The sequence below is a fragment of the Gossypium arboreum genome, chromosome 8 (assembly GCF_025698485.1).
Source record: "Gossypium arboreum isolate Shixiya-1 chromosome 8, ASM2569848v2, whole genome shotgun sequence".
Lineage (NCBI taxonomy): Eukaryota > Viridiplantae > Streptophyta > Magnoliopsida > Malvales > Malvaceae > Gossypium > Gossypium arboreum.
This window is the reverse complement of record NC_069077.1, coordinates 23,066,114-23,083,555: the sequence shown is the minus strand read 5'-3', so window position 1 is coordinate 23,083,555 and position 17,442 is coordinate 23,066,114. Positions and strand designations below refer to the sequence as shown.

At 30.3% G+C, this 17,442-nt stretch overlaps 1 protein-coding gene and 1 long non-coding RNA gene across 3 annotated transcripts; one reads left to right on the top strand and one right to left on the bottom strand.

Moving 5' to 3' along the window:
• The first annotated feature begins 2,662 nt into the window (after positions 1-2,662).
• Positions 2,663-4,741, top strand: LOC128296327 (uncharacterized). The gene is made up of 3 exons (XR_008286896.1): positions 2,663-2,755; positions 3,228-3,312; positions 4,512-4,741. It is a non-coding gene; the product is annotated as an uncharacterized LOC128296327 (long non-coding RNA).
• A 9,101-nt stretch (positions 4,742-13,842) lies between these two features.
• LOC108469044 (cyclin-U2-2-like) lies at positions 13,843-14,951 on the bottom strand. 2 transcript variants are annotated; one of them, XM_053018117.1, is made up of 3 exons: positions 14,386-14,951; positions 14,034-14,294; positions 13,843-13,938 (listed from the first exon to the last, which is right to left on the bottom strand). In XM_053018117.1, the coding sequence occupies exons 1-3, from the start codon at positions 14,796-14,798 to the stop codon at positions 13,908-13,910; spliced, it is 705 nt and encodes a 234-aa protein (XP_052874077.1). In that variant the 5' UTR covers positions 14,799-14,951; the 3' UTR covers positions 13,843-13,907. The 2 variants fall into 2 exon arrangements, with proteins under 2 accessions (XP_052874077.1, XP_017625420.1); XM_017769931.2 differs by having other exon boundaries at positions 14,103-14,294; positions 14,386-14,950.
• Positions 14,952-17,442: the final 2,491 nt, after the last annotated feature.

Here is a 17,442-nt window from a genome sequence, read left to right as displayed (position 1 = left end):
TTAAACTGACTTCTCTACAACAAATCTGCAAAGTTCAGAAACGTGATAACAAGATTAAATGTATAGTATACAGATGAATTTTGATTAAAATTTTAGATTGAATTTGATGATTGTCTACTATTTAGAAATGCAAGTCAGATCAAGAATTTAGAATCATATATCAAGAATTATATCAGAATGGAAATGGGATAGAATTCTTATAGGTTTGAATTAGAATTATCTTTATCTGCGAAAAAGGAAAGATAATATCTTAATAATCATCGAAAGGATGGCAAAATCTGCATATTTTATCTCAGTATGAATAAGTTTCTCACTTAATAATTGTCTAAAATATAGGTTTATGAAATTGTCAGATTTCATGGTATGTCAGTTTTTATTATTTCTGATTGAGATACATGGTTCACATTCTGATTCTAGAACAAGTATAAGAAATTCTGGGTACGCAATAACAGCTTTCAGCACTGTATGAGGCTTCGTATGATTATGAATAAAAAACTGCACAGTATTTGATTGAATATGGTGAAAAAAAAGATGCAGAGTTGTTTGATTCGAGAAATCGAGGAAAAGCGGAAGTGATTCGAGATAGTTTAAAGATAGTATTTGATTATCAGAAATTCTATATGGGTAGAGTAAAAGAAAAATGATTGAGCTAGAATTGATTCAGGAAACAGGAAATGCTGTCAAGAAGATTCAAGATAGACTGAAAACAGCTTTTGACAAACGAAAATTATATGTGAATTTGAAATGTCGAGATATCGAGTATTCTGCTAATGATAAGGTATTTTTTTTAAAATTCACAGTGGAAGAAAACTTTGAAGACTGGATGAAAAAAGGAAATTGAGCTCTCATTCTGTTGGGCTATGTGAAATTGTATAAAGGTCGGATCGGTAACGTATTGATTGGTATCGCCTCTGAAATTACAAAAAATTTATGAGATTTTTCAGGATTTGGTACTCAAAAGATATAGATCAGATCTTACACATGTTACCTCGGCAAAGGATATTGAAATTTGAACTGATTCATTGTATGAAGAAAAAGAACCGATTGAGGTACTAGATTGAAAGGTAAAGTTATAATACTGAGGAAACTACACGGGAACCAAAAGAAACAGTGAGATGACTGAACCCCCACCTCTCTTTTAGGTAAATTTCGAGGACGAAATTTATTAAAGGGGGGAGAAATAGAATGACCCAAATTTTTCTGTTATAAAAAAAGTACATTTTCGGGTCTCCGGTTCTGAAAAATAGATTCGTAAATATTTATTTAAGTTAAATGAGTGGTTAATTAAAGTTTAATGAAGTGAATTAGCTTATATTAAGGATAGTTGGATAAAAGGATAAAATTGAATATAGTGTAAAAGTTTAATTATAGAATAAAGAAACTTGAAGGGACTAAGTGTGTGATAAAAATAAAATACATGGGTAATAAATATTGTACATACATTTGTAATACATGTATGTATTTACCTATTATTTAAGTAAATATTATTATTGTATATTAATTAAAAAAGAAAATAAATAAAATAAGGACAAGTGTGTAGTGATGATGATAGAAAATGTAAATTATATGTGTGTACAAATGTAAAATAAGTATTTGTTATTAAATAGATTTTATTATAGATATTTATTATTGTTATTATTATATTATATTATATATATATATAAAGTAAATAAAAGAAAGAAAAAGAAGGAAACAAAGAAAAAGAAACAGAATATGAGACAAAACATGGAAAAGGAAGGAAAGAAAGAAAAATAAAAGGAAAATTGGGATTTGAAGCTTTAAACTTTAATAGGCAAGTCAATCAAGCCCTTTTTACTTAATTTTGATGTTTTAGAAGCTTTGGAATAAGGTTTTGATGGAATTAAGTTATATTTTGAAAGTTATTAGATTTCTAGATATTGTTCACGTTGAATAAATTGAAGAATTAGGGGTTAAATTGATAGAATTTTAAGTTAGAAGTAAAATAAGGATTGAATTGTAAAGTAAATCATAAGTTTTGAATAGTAAGGACTAAATTGAAAGAATTTCAAAATTATAGTTTTATTGTGGAATTAGTTTAAAGTGGAAATTGAATGGAAATATTGAGTTAAATGTGAAGAATAAAAGTTAGTCTCGGTTTAGGGACTAAATTGGAATTTAAAAGAAAGTTGAATAAAAATTGAAATATTCAATATGTAAATTGAATGGTAATGTATTGATAATATTTAATTGATTTCCGTAGCTAGCATTGTGCTGGAAAATCTCGGCTAGGCAAGGAAAAGCAAAGCCGACGAGGGATAGTGTAACAGCCCGATTTAGACCCTAGTCGGAACGGTAGTTTCGGGACCACGAATCCGAGTTAGAAAAATATTTAAAAATTATTTTCTGTGTTTATTATGTGTGAATTAGCATGTGTGAAATTTTCGTGATTTAATTTTGTCGTTTGAGTGTCCGATTAAATAAAAGGACTTAATCGCGTAAAATGAAAATTTGATGGTTATTTGTATAAAGGCCAAATTGCTATTGTCTTATTAAATTGAAGTACCTAAAATGTAATTAGACCATGGGATTATGGTGTGTACGACAATGACCTTAGAATATATGTTTTGTTTATTTATTATTAAAGGGTAAAAATGTAAAATGGTTAATATATGTTACAATATAACATAAAACATAAGAAAAGAAAGCCATTATTTTTGTTCATAATATGTTCTGGCCGAAACAAGAGAAAAGAAAAAGAAACCTAGGTTCGGCCAACTTCCAAGCTTGATTCAAGGTTCGTTTTTACTCGGTTTTTGATAATTTCTACGTTTTTGAGATCGTTGCTTAGTAATTTTCAAGACCCAAGCTTTAATTTTTGATTTTGATGAATATTTTGAGTTGTGCCATTGTTGATAGCTTGTGATTTTTGTTGTTTGATGATGAAATATGAAAGATATGTTTTAGATTAACATATTTTTTTATTGGAGTTTTTTATGATTTTGAGTATTTAGGACTAAATTGAAAAAAAAATAATTTGAAGGACTAAAATGTGAAATAAATGAAATATATGGGCTTGTATGAACACTAGGAATATTCGGCCAAACATGGGCATCTTGAAATTTTGAATGTTTTGTGTTTTGTGCAATAGGGACTAAATTGTAAAAAGTGTAAATGTCAGGGGTAAAATGGTAATTTTCTCATTTATGTGTTTCTGGACTAAATTGAATGAAAATATGTTTGAATGAGCTTAATTTGAATATGTTTAGATCAAGAACCAAAGAAATCGGATTTGGATCGGGGAATAACGAAAGTTGTCGACTAGTCATCCCATTCCATTTTACATCGTCCGAGGTAAGTTTATAAGCAAATAGACATACTTAATTTTAATTAAATGTAACTTATATATGCTGAAAATAAATATGTGAATTTATATCTACAATAGCCAAATGTATATGAGCTTGAATATCATATTCCTGAATTCGTTTCGACCGAGTTACGACGTCTGAAAGCCTCGTATGAACTTTAGGAATAGTTAGGATACATATGTCGTGACATAGGATTTTGATATGTGATGTGCGAGTAAAACCCTGTCTGGGGCAGTGGCTTCGATATGTGGTTACATGTAAGACCACGTCTGGGACGTTGGCATTGTACGATATATGTGTGATTATCCAAGTGTCCTACCCAATTCCGAATGGTTTATCAGGCGTCGATAAGTTGTGATCAAATGTGAAAAAGTGAGCTAAAATAATCAGGTATGAATTGGTTTATTACCTATTTGAAATAAAGTGAGTAAGTTACTTAATATTTGTTGCAAAACATGCTTGAAGTAAAGTAAGAATATATGTGAATGTGAAAAAGGTAATTGGCCTTGTAAATAAATAATATGAACATTGTTGAAATTATTTTTGAATATATGCAATTGGGGGTATATTCGGCCATTGATGTAAATATATATATGATTGTTATACTTTGACTTACAGTATATGTGTATAAGTGTATGTGTATTTGGTATAATAAAGACGTTTTGGCTTGGTCATTGAATGATAGTTTGTTAATGTATCTTTATATATAAAAGTGTTCATTTGGTCATTACTATGCTTACACATAAGAAGTTGTATATTGATTCATGAGTATAAGTATATGTGTTCACATAATGATATTTAGCTTTGAAATTGAAGGATATTTTGCTTATATATATGTATGTGTATTCGCCATATAATATAAATATGTATGTGATTATTATCCTTTGACCTATGAATTTATGCATATAAGAGTATATGTACTAGTTATGGTAAAGATATTTTGGCTTGAAATTGAATGATAGTTTGTTAAAATATATATATGTTCATTCGGCCATGAATAATATACATGTGAAAGTAAATATAAAATACATGAAATTGTAAGCTTAAGATTCAAAGTAACTATGATAGTATAATTTGGTTTAGTTTAAATGATTTGATTATGTAATTAAGTTGTTTATTTGCTTATGACTTACTAAGCTATGAAAGCTTACTTTGTGTGTGTTCATGTTCACCTCTGTTTTATAGATTTTGGATTCAGGTTTCGAGCTCGGGAATCGTCAGAGAAGCTTATCACACTATCGACTGTCTTCGGTATTTTATAAGCTAAATTTTCGAACCTATGGCATGTATAGGCTAGATTGTAATTTGAAATGTTGAATTTTGGTTTTGTATAATTTAAGCCATGCGAAAATGGCCTAACTTCAACGCTTTATTACGGTTTTGTTTGATTATGGCTTAAGTTCATTTGGGTATTATATTATGTGTCCTGAATGAATGGTATTTGTGATATCTATTTTGTGCATTGAAGTCATTGGTGATTTTGGATATGTGCATTTAGTTGATTCGGTTATGAGATATGGATAGATAAAAGTATAAGTGAAATTGGTTGTTAATTTGGTTAAGGTGTTATTCAGGATTTGGTATTAAAGGATGATAGGTTATATTCGAATATAGAAAATGTTTATTTTGATATGTTTATTACACGGTAGATAAGATTTGTGTATGGAATATATGTTTATATTTGGTTATTGACTTATTCTTGTGAAATATAAATTGTATCATGAATTGATTTGGAAGCTAGTATAATGTACTTGTGTACTCGGTTATTTGGTGAAAATATATGAAAGGATTATGGTCAACTTGGTGATTCAGTACCTGTATATATATTTTTGCATGAGATGAAATGGTATGATATATTTATTAACTCAAGGTATATATGTGTAAGGATAAAAGGTGATGTTTCAGTTTATGAAGTAAATGATGTTTGTATTTGAGTTATAATAGGTAATGCATTAATTAGTAAAATGTATATCAAGTATATGTGGTACTTTGGAGTATGCTTAAGTTATAAAATAATGATAGGTATGATTAGATGGATTTGATAATTATTTGAAAATCAATTAATATGCTCTAGAAGATCTTTGTTGCCGATTAGACATGAAATGAATATGATTATGTGTCGTTTTTAAATGGCACATTATTTGAACATTTTGGATAAATTATTTGAGTGGCCTACTTGGTTGAGTTGATGATATTTTGGCATATGCTAAGAGGATTATTAATTATATGTATTTATGATATGCAAATGTTGTATTTAGGTAAACAAATGCTATAATGGAATATATCACTTTTATAAGATGAAATGATGTATGTTTGCTTACTAATTAGTATGTGTATAAAATTAGTAAGATAATAAGATATTTTATATTTAAACTATTTGAGTGCCATAGTTGTTATAGTGTACATATATGATTGGTATGTGGAATGACATATCCTTGGTTACGAATTTAACATTCGATTTTCATGATTAAATATAATCTTGGAAATTTTATGAATTATAGAATTGAAGCTGTAATATGCCCAATTCGCCCGGGACCATACAAAATAAAATAAAAAACAAAAAATAAAAACAAAAACAATAAACAACCCAGAATAAGTCAATGCCCATTTACAAGTTATTTAACCCAAAAAAATACAGTCCAGCCTAGATATATTTTTTAAAACCCAATTGCATAAATCCTAAACCCAATTGAATAGCCCAAATCCCTGAATCCAAGACCCAAAAAGAAGGTCAGTAGTCGGGAAACACCAGAAGCTTCTGGAAGATGCTGGATTAGCACCCGAGGACTGGCCTTCCACAAGGGATCCTCATGCACGACCTCCACCTCTCCAAGGGTGGTTTCTTCTCCGTACGCCTCCACGTCGACAGAATCTGTGAGAAGGAAATAAACGCAGCAAAAGAACGCACGAGAAAGAGCAAAATAACAGAATTTACAACAAATGACAGATAATGTAATTTTTTTCTATTTTTCATTATTCCTCTGTAAAATCTATTTTTCATTATTTCTCTGTAAAATCAGGCTATAAAAAGGCCTCACTTGTAATCTATGAGGACTTACGCACACTATGCATATACACATATACTATACGCATACTGAATAAAAAAATTTCAAAAACAATTTCTGAAAAGGTAATATTCTTAGTCTTTTTAATTTTTCTGTCATTTTCATCTATTTTCCTTCCATTGTTTTCATCATCCGCATTTTAAAACAAAGAGGAGGGAAAAGCAAGTCTTACCTTGCGAATCGGCCATTGATCTCTGTTCACTTCGTTGAGATCGAAGTTGGAAGGGGATCCAAAGGCATCATCTATCACCGCTGGTATGCCATCGACCACCAAATGAAATGGTGGCTTCGGCGGATGCAGGAAACTCTAGCAAATTGATTTTTGGGGCTGTTAGTTTGGGTTAAAAGGATGGCTGCATCTGAAAAAAAAGAAGGGAAAAAAGCATTAAAACCTTTGTAAAAAACGGCGCCGTTTGAAAAGGGAAGGTCCGCGTGTAAACCCGATTCAAAAGTCGGATCTGCGCCCTTTTTTGTCTCCAATGGGAAATTTCCATGTCTGATCCTTCTCTCTTACACCGATCTTCAATTGGATCCAACCTGTGCTACACTTATTTTTTTTATTTCGTCTGGGAATTTGTATGCTATTGCGATTTGATCCACGGCTAAGCTCAGCGTTTTGAAACGTGGATTATTTCCAGTTCTGGTCCTTATACATTTGCAAGCATGGCACATGAGTCCCTATTTTGATTCTAATAGTTTATTTTTAAATTTTCCTTCGTATTTTAACTCAATTTTAATTTAGTTTTATTTGTATAGCCTACCATACATTCAACGTTTGTACATGTATTAATTTAATTGAGATTTTAATTTATGATGCATATTATTTAAAATTCATTTATTTATTTTATTTGATCTATGTTAATATTTCTTTTCTATATTTTTATTTGTAATTAGGTTGTAGCTTTTTATTTTGCATATATGCTAAATTATGTTCTTCACTTTATATAATCATTATTTTGAAGCTATTTTACATTATATTATTTTAATAATTTATATAAGATTTTTTTGAAATATTTTTATGTATATTTGTACATATATTATTTTAATGGTTTCTTATTTAAAATACTTATTATTTTAAAATTCATTTAATTATGTATGTAAGGTTAGTTGGGAAATTCATTTTGTGTTTATAAAATTATTATTTTGAAATGCTTCTCTATATTATATTATCTTAGTATTTTATTTAGTATCTCTTTAAATATTTTTAAGTATAATGGTACGTATATAATTTATAAGCTAACTTAATTTTATAAGCATTATTAATTTCATAGTATTTTCACAAATAATTATTCTTAAATTTATTTATATATGCATGTTTTGTGAATCATTATGTGTATTATATCTTATCATGTATTTTATTATTCTTTCATATTATATTTTATTTAAGTTACCATGTACATTATCAATTTTTAAATGGATTTGTGTCTAAAATATTTTGCATATAATTTGATTCGAACTTTCATTCTATAATATCTATTTCAATAATTATATATCCCTAGTTTTTATGCAAATATGTCAACTTATGTATTATGTATATTATGTATTCCTTAATTCATCATTATTTTGAGATCGTCTTATACTACATTGACTTCTAATTTCCATTTTATTTTGTATATGCTTTGTGGATCGTTTTATATTGTGCCATATTTATTGTTGTTGTATATTATTTAGTCATTGTTTTATCAATTGTTCTCCATCCATGATTAAGAATTTGGTTACATTTCATTTAAAATAATTTTACTTAATTGTTGAATTTATTAGTTGTGGTTTATTGTACTTTATTTGTGCACATTATCTCATGTTTATTCATTTCTTTTTACAAATGTTTCCTTGTAATACCTCAAATGTTCCATCTCATTTTAAAACAAATAAAGGTGTTTTAACCTAACTCTTAATTTTCCTTATTACTCAAAGATTTTAAAACAAGGCAAAATCTGATATTTAGGAATTCGGAGAATCGTGCCTTATCGTGCTGGGTTTGATTTTTCGTCGGACTAGGTATTTGGATATCATTTTATATTTTTTTGGCGAACAAGCTCTTGAAAGTCAAAAATCAATTGTATTTTTAAAGGTATAAAGGATCGTGTCCAATCGTGCTGGATATGATACTGCATACTTTCAAAGCGAGAGAATTTTGACTACCAGTTTGAGCTACTCTAATGTTTTAAAAAGAAGTCATGTTTCAAAAAAAAAAATTCTCCCTATACCTAAGGACAACACTTGATCAATCTGGTACCAATTTTGGGCGTAGTGACGGTGCTAACCTTTCCTTATGCGCAACCGGCTCCCAAACCCATTTTTGAACTTGCGTAGACCAAAACTAATTTAAATGTTTTATTAGGTGCTCCAATCACACCTAAACGAAAAGATTGGTGGCAACTTCACATTTTGGTTTTAAAACGTCGATCCCCATTGTTTGTTTTCAAAAATAAAATGGTTTCGACAGAAGCATGTTAGTTGCTTTATAAAAAAATTTACTAGATGATTAACCTTGTAAAGAAAGTCTGTTTTGAATTGTTTTATGATCGGTAATGCCTCGTAACCCCATTCCAGCGATGGATACGGGTTAGAGGTGTTACAGATAGCTCAGAAATTACGATTTGTATTTCTAGAATCTGAACTTAATACTTAAATGTTGAATTTATTACTTGATAAGTATAGTAAGTATTTAAAGGTAAATATTTGAATAGTAATAAATATTGATTGGAATTAAAGAGTGAATTTTATTTTTAATTGTTATATTTTGAATGAATGTTATGGTAAATAATTAAAATGTGAATTATTGGTATTGTGTTTATTATTGAAATGAATTGACTTGAAAATGTGGTGAAATAATAATGAATATGTGTTTATTGTGGAATTTGATTATATATTAATGAAAAGTGAATTGAATTATATTGAATTGTATTGATTTATTAAATTATGTGATTAATTGAAATATATACATATTGATTGAAACCGAAAATTGGTTAAATACCCTATTAACAGTATCGGGCTAAGTCGGATATAGTTGGCATGCCATAGGATTAGAAGTGTTTAGGGATATTCCGACTTTGTGTTGATGAGAGACTATAAGTGTCGACTACTGTTATTGTTCCGGATTCGTTCCGATGAGGTACTCTGTGTACCGTTACTGTTACTACTGTTACTGTTACCATTACAATGTATTCCGGCTCCAGCCGATGAAACACTGTATGCTATCCTGGTATGTAGGTTGGTTCCGTGTATCCGTCTAGGTCCGAGTATGTTAATAAGGGGTAAATTACTGTACTGAACAATTAAATGATACTGACAGTTACTGAATAATTGACTGGTACTGAATAACTGATTGTCACTGAACAATTGATCGTTACTGAATAATATTGATAAAGTGATTAATATTGAGAATACTGACTGTTACTAGAATGGATAAACACAGAATATTGATTGATAATTGAATCGTTGAATAATATTTATTGATATTGAACAGTAAACTGAAGTATGAAAAAGACACATGAATTAAGTATCTTTGAATTGAATATGAATGAAGAGTATTATTGTTCAATGGTTTGTGAATTTATTGTGAAAACCTATTTCGGATTAATAGATAATAAGAATTGAATTAGTTACAAGGAATTTATCTATGTATTGAATAATTATATAAATGTGAAGGATATATGATTTTTATGTAAATGTTGCATTTTAATATTATTAAGTGTTCGGATTATAGAGATACCACTGAGTTCACACTCAGCGTATAGTTTGTTTCCATGCGCAGGTTAGGTTAAAGACAGACCGCCAAATCAGCATCCCAGGTCGATCTCGAACTCAATAAGGTGAAATATGTTAATTGTTGGTAATGGCATGTACCTAGGATGTTTATGTGTATCATTTAGTACTGTCATTATAATGATGAAATAAGTAAAATTAAGTTTGGTAATGATATATTGTATGAATAGGCTTAATTGAAATAAATTTGAACTAATTGATAATGTATGTAAATTATTTAAAAAGATCCATTACATAGGTTCATAAAATGTCTAGTTGGTCATGATTTGGTTAGATTCAAATATGATTCAAAATGATTGAATAATTGGTTTTTGGATTGTTTGATGTTGTTGAATTGCAGGGTTGGTAAACTTGAAGTTTAACGCTAATTTTGAGTCCACACGGCCTGGCACACGGGCATGTGACTGAACCGTGTAAGACACATGGCTTGCACACGGGTATGTTGCTAGGTCGTGTGTCCCCTGCACCTAAAATGCTACAAAACAGATTGCCACACGAGCTGAGCACACAGGCGTGTGTCTTGGCCGTGTGAAATTAATTTGTTCATAGGAAAAAGTCAGATAGCTCCACGGGTAGAGGACACGGGCATGTCTAGGCCGTGTGAGCCACACGGTGTGGCCACACGGCCGTGTGGTATTGTTCATTAAGGGGAAATTTTAAGAATTTTATGAAAAATTTTATAAGCTTCAGATTGAGTCCTAGTTTGGTTTTTTTACATACATTTTAAGTCTCGAAGGCTCATTAAAGGAACTTTAAGATATATTTTATGAACTGAATTGTATTTTCTTTCTTTATTAGTCGTAATTGAACTGTAATGACCGATAATACTCTGTAATCCTGTTTTGACTACGGGATAGGGTTAAGGGGTGTTACAAAAAACATAAAAATCAACATAAATAACCAAAAAGCCAAGGACGTGCCAATAGACAGTCGAGAGAGTGCCAAGAGGCAAACTTTTCAAAATAATTTTTAAAATGTCATTTATTCACAATTGGTTGACCCCTATCAATATTGTCCTTGAGTTGAGCCGAGATTTTATTTTCCAACTTTACGAGATCTTAAGTGCTTGAAAAGGCCACTTGGAGCGTAAGGCCATAGAGCGAGATTGGATTAGACCAACCAAAAGAAATGGTGGTCATTTGGCTATGGTATAGGGTTTGAATCCCCCAACCTATATAGGACTTAGGTCATTAAAGGGGAGGCAAAGTACCACTTGATCTAGTGATCAATTAAGGGGTTTGTCAGCTCTAAATAGACAAGATGTTAAAAACTTATTTAAAATAAGTTAAGTCTTCCCTCAACAATATCTTTCAATATTTGATAATCACATATAATCTTGACCATTTTCGAGTGGAATTAGAATAGACTCAAATAAGAAAAATTTCTAACTATTTTCTCTTTTACAAAACTTAAAATCTTGGAACACCATATAACCATGAGAATCAAGAAACAAAACTAAAATGAAAAAGTAAACACTAAGAATGAAAACAGTGATGAAGAAGAGATAGAATTTAATGGCACAAGGGCTTGTTCCATTAAACTCAAAAATCGCACATTTATACCCTAGATTGGAGCTCAATAATGGGGTGAGGATCCTTGGTATGCTGCATCATTCAACTCCAAACAGGAACCTTTTAGGGCCTCAAAGGTTCGTAAATATTTAGCCTTTCACTTTGGTATTTAAAGCAAAGGGCCAAAGGACCAACAAATGCGCAAAAGATTATATTAGTATTACTGTTCAACGTCACACACTTAGCCCATCTTTCAACATCAAGTATGCCCAATAAACTTGCCTCTTCCCTTATATCCAATTGATTAAGTATTATTGACTAACAATTCATCATATTAAGTTGGTCAATCGATTTTTTTTTCCCTATTAAGGTTTGTGTGTTTGATATAAATTTGAGTTAAGTCCAGCGGTTAGATTGGATTATAAATAAGTTATGAAATTCAAACTGAGAATTGATTGAATTAATCATTTTAAAGCAAACTTTAATTGATGAACCTTTCTCCCTCCTCTTCCATCCTCTTTGCTTTTTCCTTTCATCCTTTCACAAGCCTATAAAATATAAATTAATAAATAAACCTATTTCCAGTTAAAAAGTACTCTGAAAAAAACTAAATCATTCATCCCATACTCCATTATTTTACTTATAATAATTTACTCCCTCTCTGAGATGTACAAAACAACTTACACATTGATAAGTGTTAAAAATTTATAATTAAGGACAAGGGACAACCTTAGTTGTAAGAAATAAAATAATAAAAAAATTAGGTTAAAACGTGCTATTAGTCTCTATTTGTATAAATTATTTTCTTACTCTTTCAATTTAAATTTCTTAATTTTCTATTAAAATTTATCAATTTAATCAATTATATATCATGGATAATCTAACTAGAATTTTAAATTTTATAGAAAATTTTTACAATTTAATTAATTCAACTTATATTTTAAACAAAAATAATTTTTTTAACTTTTAACGATGAAATCTTAAAATTTGTGAAATAAAAAAATTAACAACGAAAAAATATAAAGAAATACATTTATGTTGTGCCCATTAATATAAAGTAGTGGAAAAGACTCGTAAGCTACCCTCGACTATAGTGTAGAGAGTGGAGACATTGCCGCCTTTCTTTTAAACTCATGTCATTGTCGTCTTCCACCAAGCCAAGCTTCCACCTACCGTCCCTCTATCTCTGGGTGATAAGATAATTATATCATTAGTTAGGAAATAAGATGAGTTTCTTTCCTAATGGAAATGACACCCTTTTTGTTTTAGCCTACCCTACCATCCAACAATAAGGAAATAAAATGTACAAATTGGGTTGTGTATTTAATTTTATATTTAAAATTTTAAAATTGATTTAAATGATATTAATTAAATTTTAATATTTTTAAAATTTTATAAAAAAATATATTATTATATGTGTAATTTTATGTTAATTTATTATTTTCACATAATACTTATAAGAAATTAAGTCATTTTAATTATGATTTAGCGGCTTAAATTTTGAAAAGTATATAGATTAAAATATATTAAATTATAAATTAATATGGATTAAATTCATAACTTATTCATAATGTGAGGATACTAATAAATTCTGATCAAATGAATTTAATTGTTATTTTTAGGTTAAAATTAAAATTTAAGAATGCAAAAAGAATAAAAACTAAAATTAAGAATAAATCATTTCTTTTGGGGAATCAAGTTGGTACATGATCATGGTTAGACTTAGAGGACTAAACCTTTTCACCTACTGCAGCATCTTAATGATAGCTAGCATTATTTAGTTCCCCAGTGGCCCACTTGACGGGCACCTTGAATTAATAACGCCCACTTCTTTATATGTAAACTGACCCACAATCGATAATGTTGAAGCATAGAAAATAATTGGTGAAAACTTTAGATTATTCATAATTTCAAAGACTGATGTAGGCCTTCATTTTTGCTTTAAATGAAGAATAACTTTGTTACATAAAATCAATGTTCTAAACACAAGTTTCAACTAACTCGGATGATGATGAGAGCTCAACTGGCCTTAACAACTTTAAATCTATATTCATGTTTTTGTATTAAAAGCTTTTCAAAATTAATTGAAATTTTGATATTGTACCAAAGCTTTTTTCTTTTTTTTAATATATGTAAATTATTTGAGCAAAAATGGAAAACATGGGAATAGTATTAACAAATAATATATTACTTGTATTCCATTTCTTAAGCAGAAGACATACAATATGGTTTATACATCACTCCTCTGTACTGGCCCCAACTTCAAAGCTGAAACAAAACAATCACATATTTATACATCAAATGTGTACACATAATAAAGCAAAAGCAAAACAAAACAATAAAAAAGCAACCCTATTAATTACAACAAAATGCGAGCAATGGAGTTGTATCTTTTTTGTTCAACTTGTTTGGATTTGATATCTTCAGCACACCTTAGAGTCCTCTCAATGTGGTATCCTCCTCCAATGCTCACTTCCCTCTCCAAGTGACTGCAGTAGCTCTCGAACACTCTCACATTTACATGCAGTTTGAAACCCATCATGAACAAAAATTCAACCTCCAACTTGTTCAGTTCCTTGGTCGTCAACCCTCCTACTCGTGCAAAGTACGAATTTCTGTAATTCCTACCAAACAGTACCAATACTATTAGATTAATACTCTACGCATACTTTGAAGATAATGGGAAGGGGGAAACTAGACTACAACTATACTCACATGTCTTCAACATACTTGGAAGCCACCATGATGATTGTAATGAGGAGCCTATGTACGTTCCTAGCATTAATCCGGAACCCTGGATTTGCTTGGCGAAACCGATCCATATATACATATGCCACCACATAAACGGATGGTCCGGCTTTGGTGTAACGGAAGATTCTTTCTAGGTAGGATTGAATCGTCATGTCTGGTGTCTCCTGGCACTCGAAAACTCTGCTATTGCAATCTTTTGCCAATGCCCATTCACAGTTCTTGGCTATCCTTTCGTTTCTTGCCATTGTTCTCTCAATAAGAGAAGCCAGGACTGACATCACCAGTGGGGTTTTTGCATCATTCTGATAGGAGTAAGAGTAGAGATCGGATCGAAGCTTTCTTGGAGAGATTGTAAGGGAAGATGCAGTCATTTCCATGAGTTCAAAATGTTACGAAAATAATAAGCGTGAAATCTAAAGAGGAGGAAAATGAAGGGATACCCAGGCTGTGTGATGTTTAATGAGTATTTATAATAGGGGGCAGCCGTTGAGTTGGTAATGTAAAGAAAGATGGGGTAGTGAATAAAGTAAGAGAGAAATGGTATTATAATTTAAGCAACAAAGGTATATGTCTCAAATAAAGTTTTAAGTTTGAATTTTATTAATATCAAATGTTGATAAAAAAAAGAAGAAGGTGTAATTCACATTCACTCGTGTAGGGTAGAAAGCCGGATGAATTTGTTTTTTTTTAAGTTTTAAGTTTGAATCTTATTAATATTAAATATTGATAAAAAAAAAAGAAAAGGTGTATTTCACTCGTGTAAGGTAGAACGCCGAATGAAAAGGATGAAAAAAGAGTAAGGAGGAAGAGGATTAACTTGGATAGACCCCTTTATCTTGTGTACATGAACTTATATAGTGAGTTATCCTTTATTTAATGTCATGTGACAGATCGGATGATTGTGTTAATAAAATAGAGGTTAAATATCATATACTAAATGAATATTATTATTGCAAGTTGGTTGCCATTATGTTATGTGTTGTGTGGCATTGCTCGTGTTGTAGGTTGTTTTACTCTAACTTCATCATTGCTTGGAGCACTAGATGATAAGTAGACTCATTTATCTTTTAGCAAAGAGTCTTAACTGAGTTGATTTAGATAATTAGTGTTTTATCAAAAAAAAAAATTAACATAATAAATTTGATACATGTCTTTTTTGGGCGAATATAACAACTTTTATGGAAAAAAAAATAATATCGAAATAATTAACTTGTTTAATAATAAGATCCAATTTAAATTTAAATTTAATCAAAAATCAATTGGAAGGTGGGTGGAAGCCAAGCTTCTATCAGTACAATTTTGCTAAATATTTGAGTGATTCCTCCGAGCAAAGGCGGAGTTGAAAGTAGAGACAAAGCAGCTAAGCTTTTTTCCACATTAAAAAAACAACCCAATTTTGTGTAATCTGGAACATATATATCCAGTGGTAGAATAAAAAAAGAGGCAGCCGACACCGGGTTGAAGGGAAAGGATGGGCATTGAAAGAGGTGAGTAGGTTCGTTTGGACCCATAAGAAGTACTAGACGGCATTTATAGTTGTAGATGTACTTGTACTGGCCTTGAGATTCGTGTCTTCTGAAAACCACAAAAGCCTCCAGTGTCCTATTGAATTTCTTGTGTGTTTATGTTAGATATTTGACTCCTCTACCAAATGACATCAAAATCTTAGCTTTCTACTTGTACCACGTGCATGATCTGAGATTAGAATCTCCACTTGATTTGCATCATACTTGAACCACACCGACACTAAATTCAACTTATCCCGCAACTGCTATCTTAAGGATAATAATGTCTTTGACATATAAATCAGTGCATCTGAATGATGATAATACCCTTAAAAGGAAGTATTATAACCATTAGTACCAATGCAAGTGGCGAAACCCTAAAACATTTCAACATTATGATTAATCACCATTGGACAGAGTTATTAACAATCTCATATAAGTTTGGGTTTATATTTTAATCTTTAATATTTAGTGAGGGATTCTGGGGTGTAGCGTCTGCTCCACCAAAAATAAATAAATCTTACCAAAATTTGTGGTTAACTGTAAATTTCGAAGTCCTTTGTCCCCAAAAAATAAATCCAAGTACCATAAACCCCAGTCCATTCATTTCTCTTGTGGATTTTTATCAAATTCTACTTAGAATTTATTTACTTGGAAGGGACAGTCACTGACCCATCCCATTCTTCACTCAAAAACAGTATCAAAATTCTGACTCGAAAATCTGGCCTGGGCCACAGTTTTGTTGCAAATAAATTCCCCCCACAATTTTTGTTGTATCACTATCTTGTTTTACAAATTTGAAGAGAGAGTATTACATCTATATAGTTTAAACTTCGATATTTTATTAATGTTAGAAGGAGAATTACATCAATATAATATAAACTTCGATTTTTCTTTTAAGGGTAAACCCTGGTTATCGACATGCTAACAAACGGATCATTTATTAGAAACAGAACTTTTTTCAAACCTAAAGGCTCCTTGCATGACTATGATAGCCTACCCAAGTTGTGCTACAACGGCCACAATGATTTCAGCCAACTTTTAACCTCTATGTATAAACAGAATTTGGGCTTTATTAATACCATATCCTCAACCCAATGGGGGCATTAATTGTTTGCAACAAAAGGGTGCAGCCATCAATTCAAGGCCCATGCTGGGATGGGAAAGAAAATGTTTAGCCTAATTTTGTTATTAATCCCTATACTATGTGTAAATTGAAGATTTAGTACTTTATTTCAATTTAGTCAATTTTAATCCATGTATTTTTCAAATTTGGGAATTTCGGTCATTACCAATTAAACTTATTAAATCAAGTTCTGCTATTAGTCTCATATTATGTGTAAGTTATGAGATTTAATTATTTGATATGTAATTTTATCATTTTTTGTAACGACCTGATAGTCAGGGATGTCGAAAAGTGTATTCCCGAGACTCCGTTTCTACAAACCGGATCTATAAATATTATTATTAAATATTTACGAAGTTATATTAGAAACAAATTAAATTTTAGATAAGT

Excerpts from the sequence above, each read along its gene's own strand:
- LOC108469044 (XM_053018117.1), bottom strand. The coding sequence starts at position 14,798 with ATGGAAATGACTGCATCTTCCCTTACAATCTCTCCAAGAAAGCTTCGA. Across the intron at positions 14,295-14,385 it reads TCCAAGTATGTTGAAGACAT|GAATTACAGAAATTCGTACT; the intron begins GTGAGTATAGTT and ends ACTGTTTGGTAG. Across the intron at positions 13,939-14,033 it reads TCCATTGCTCGCATTTTGTT|CTTTGAAGTTGGGGCCAGTA; the intron begins GTAATTAATAGG and ends GTTTTGTTTCAG.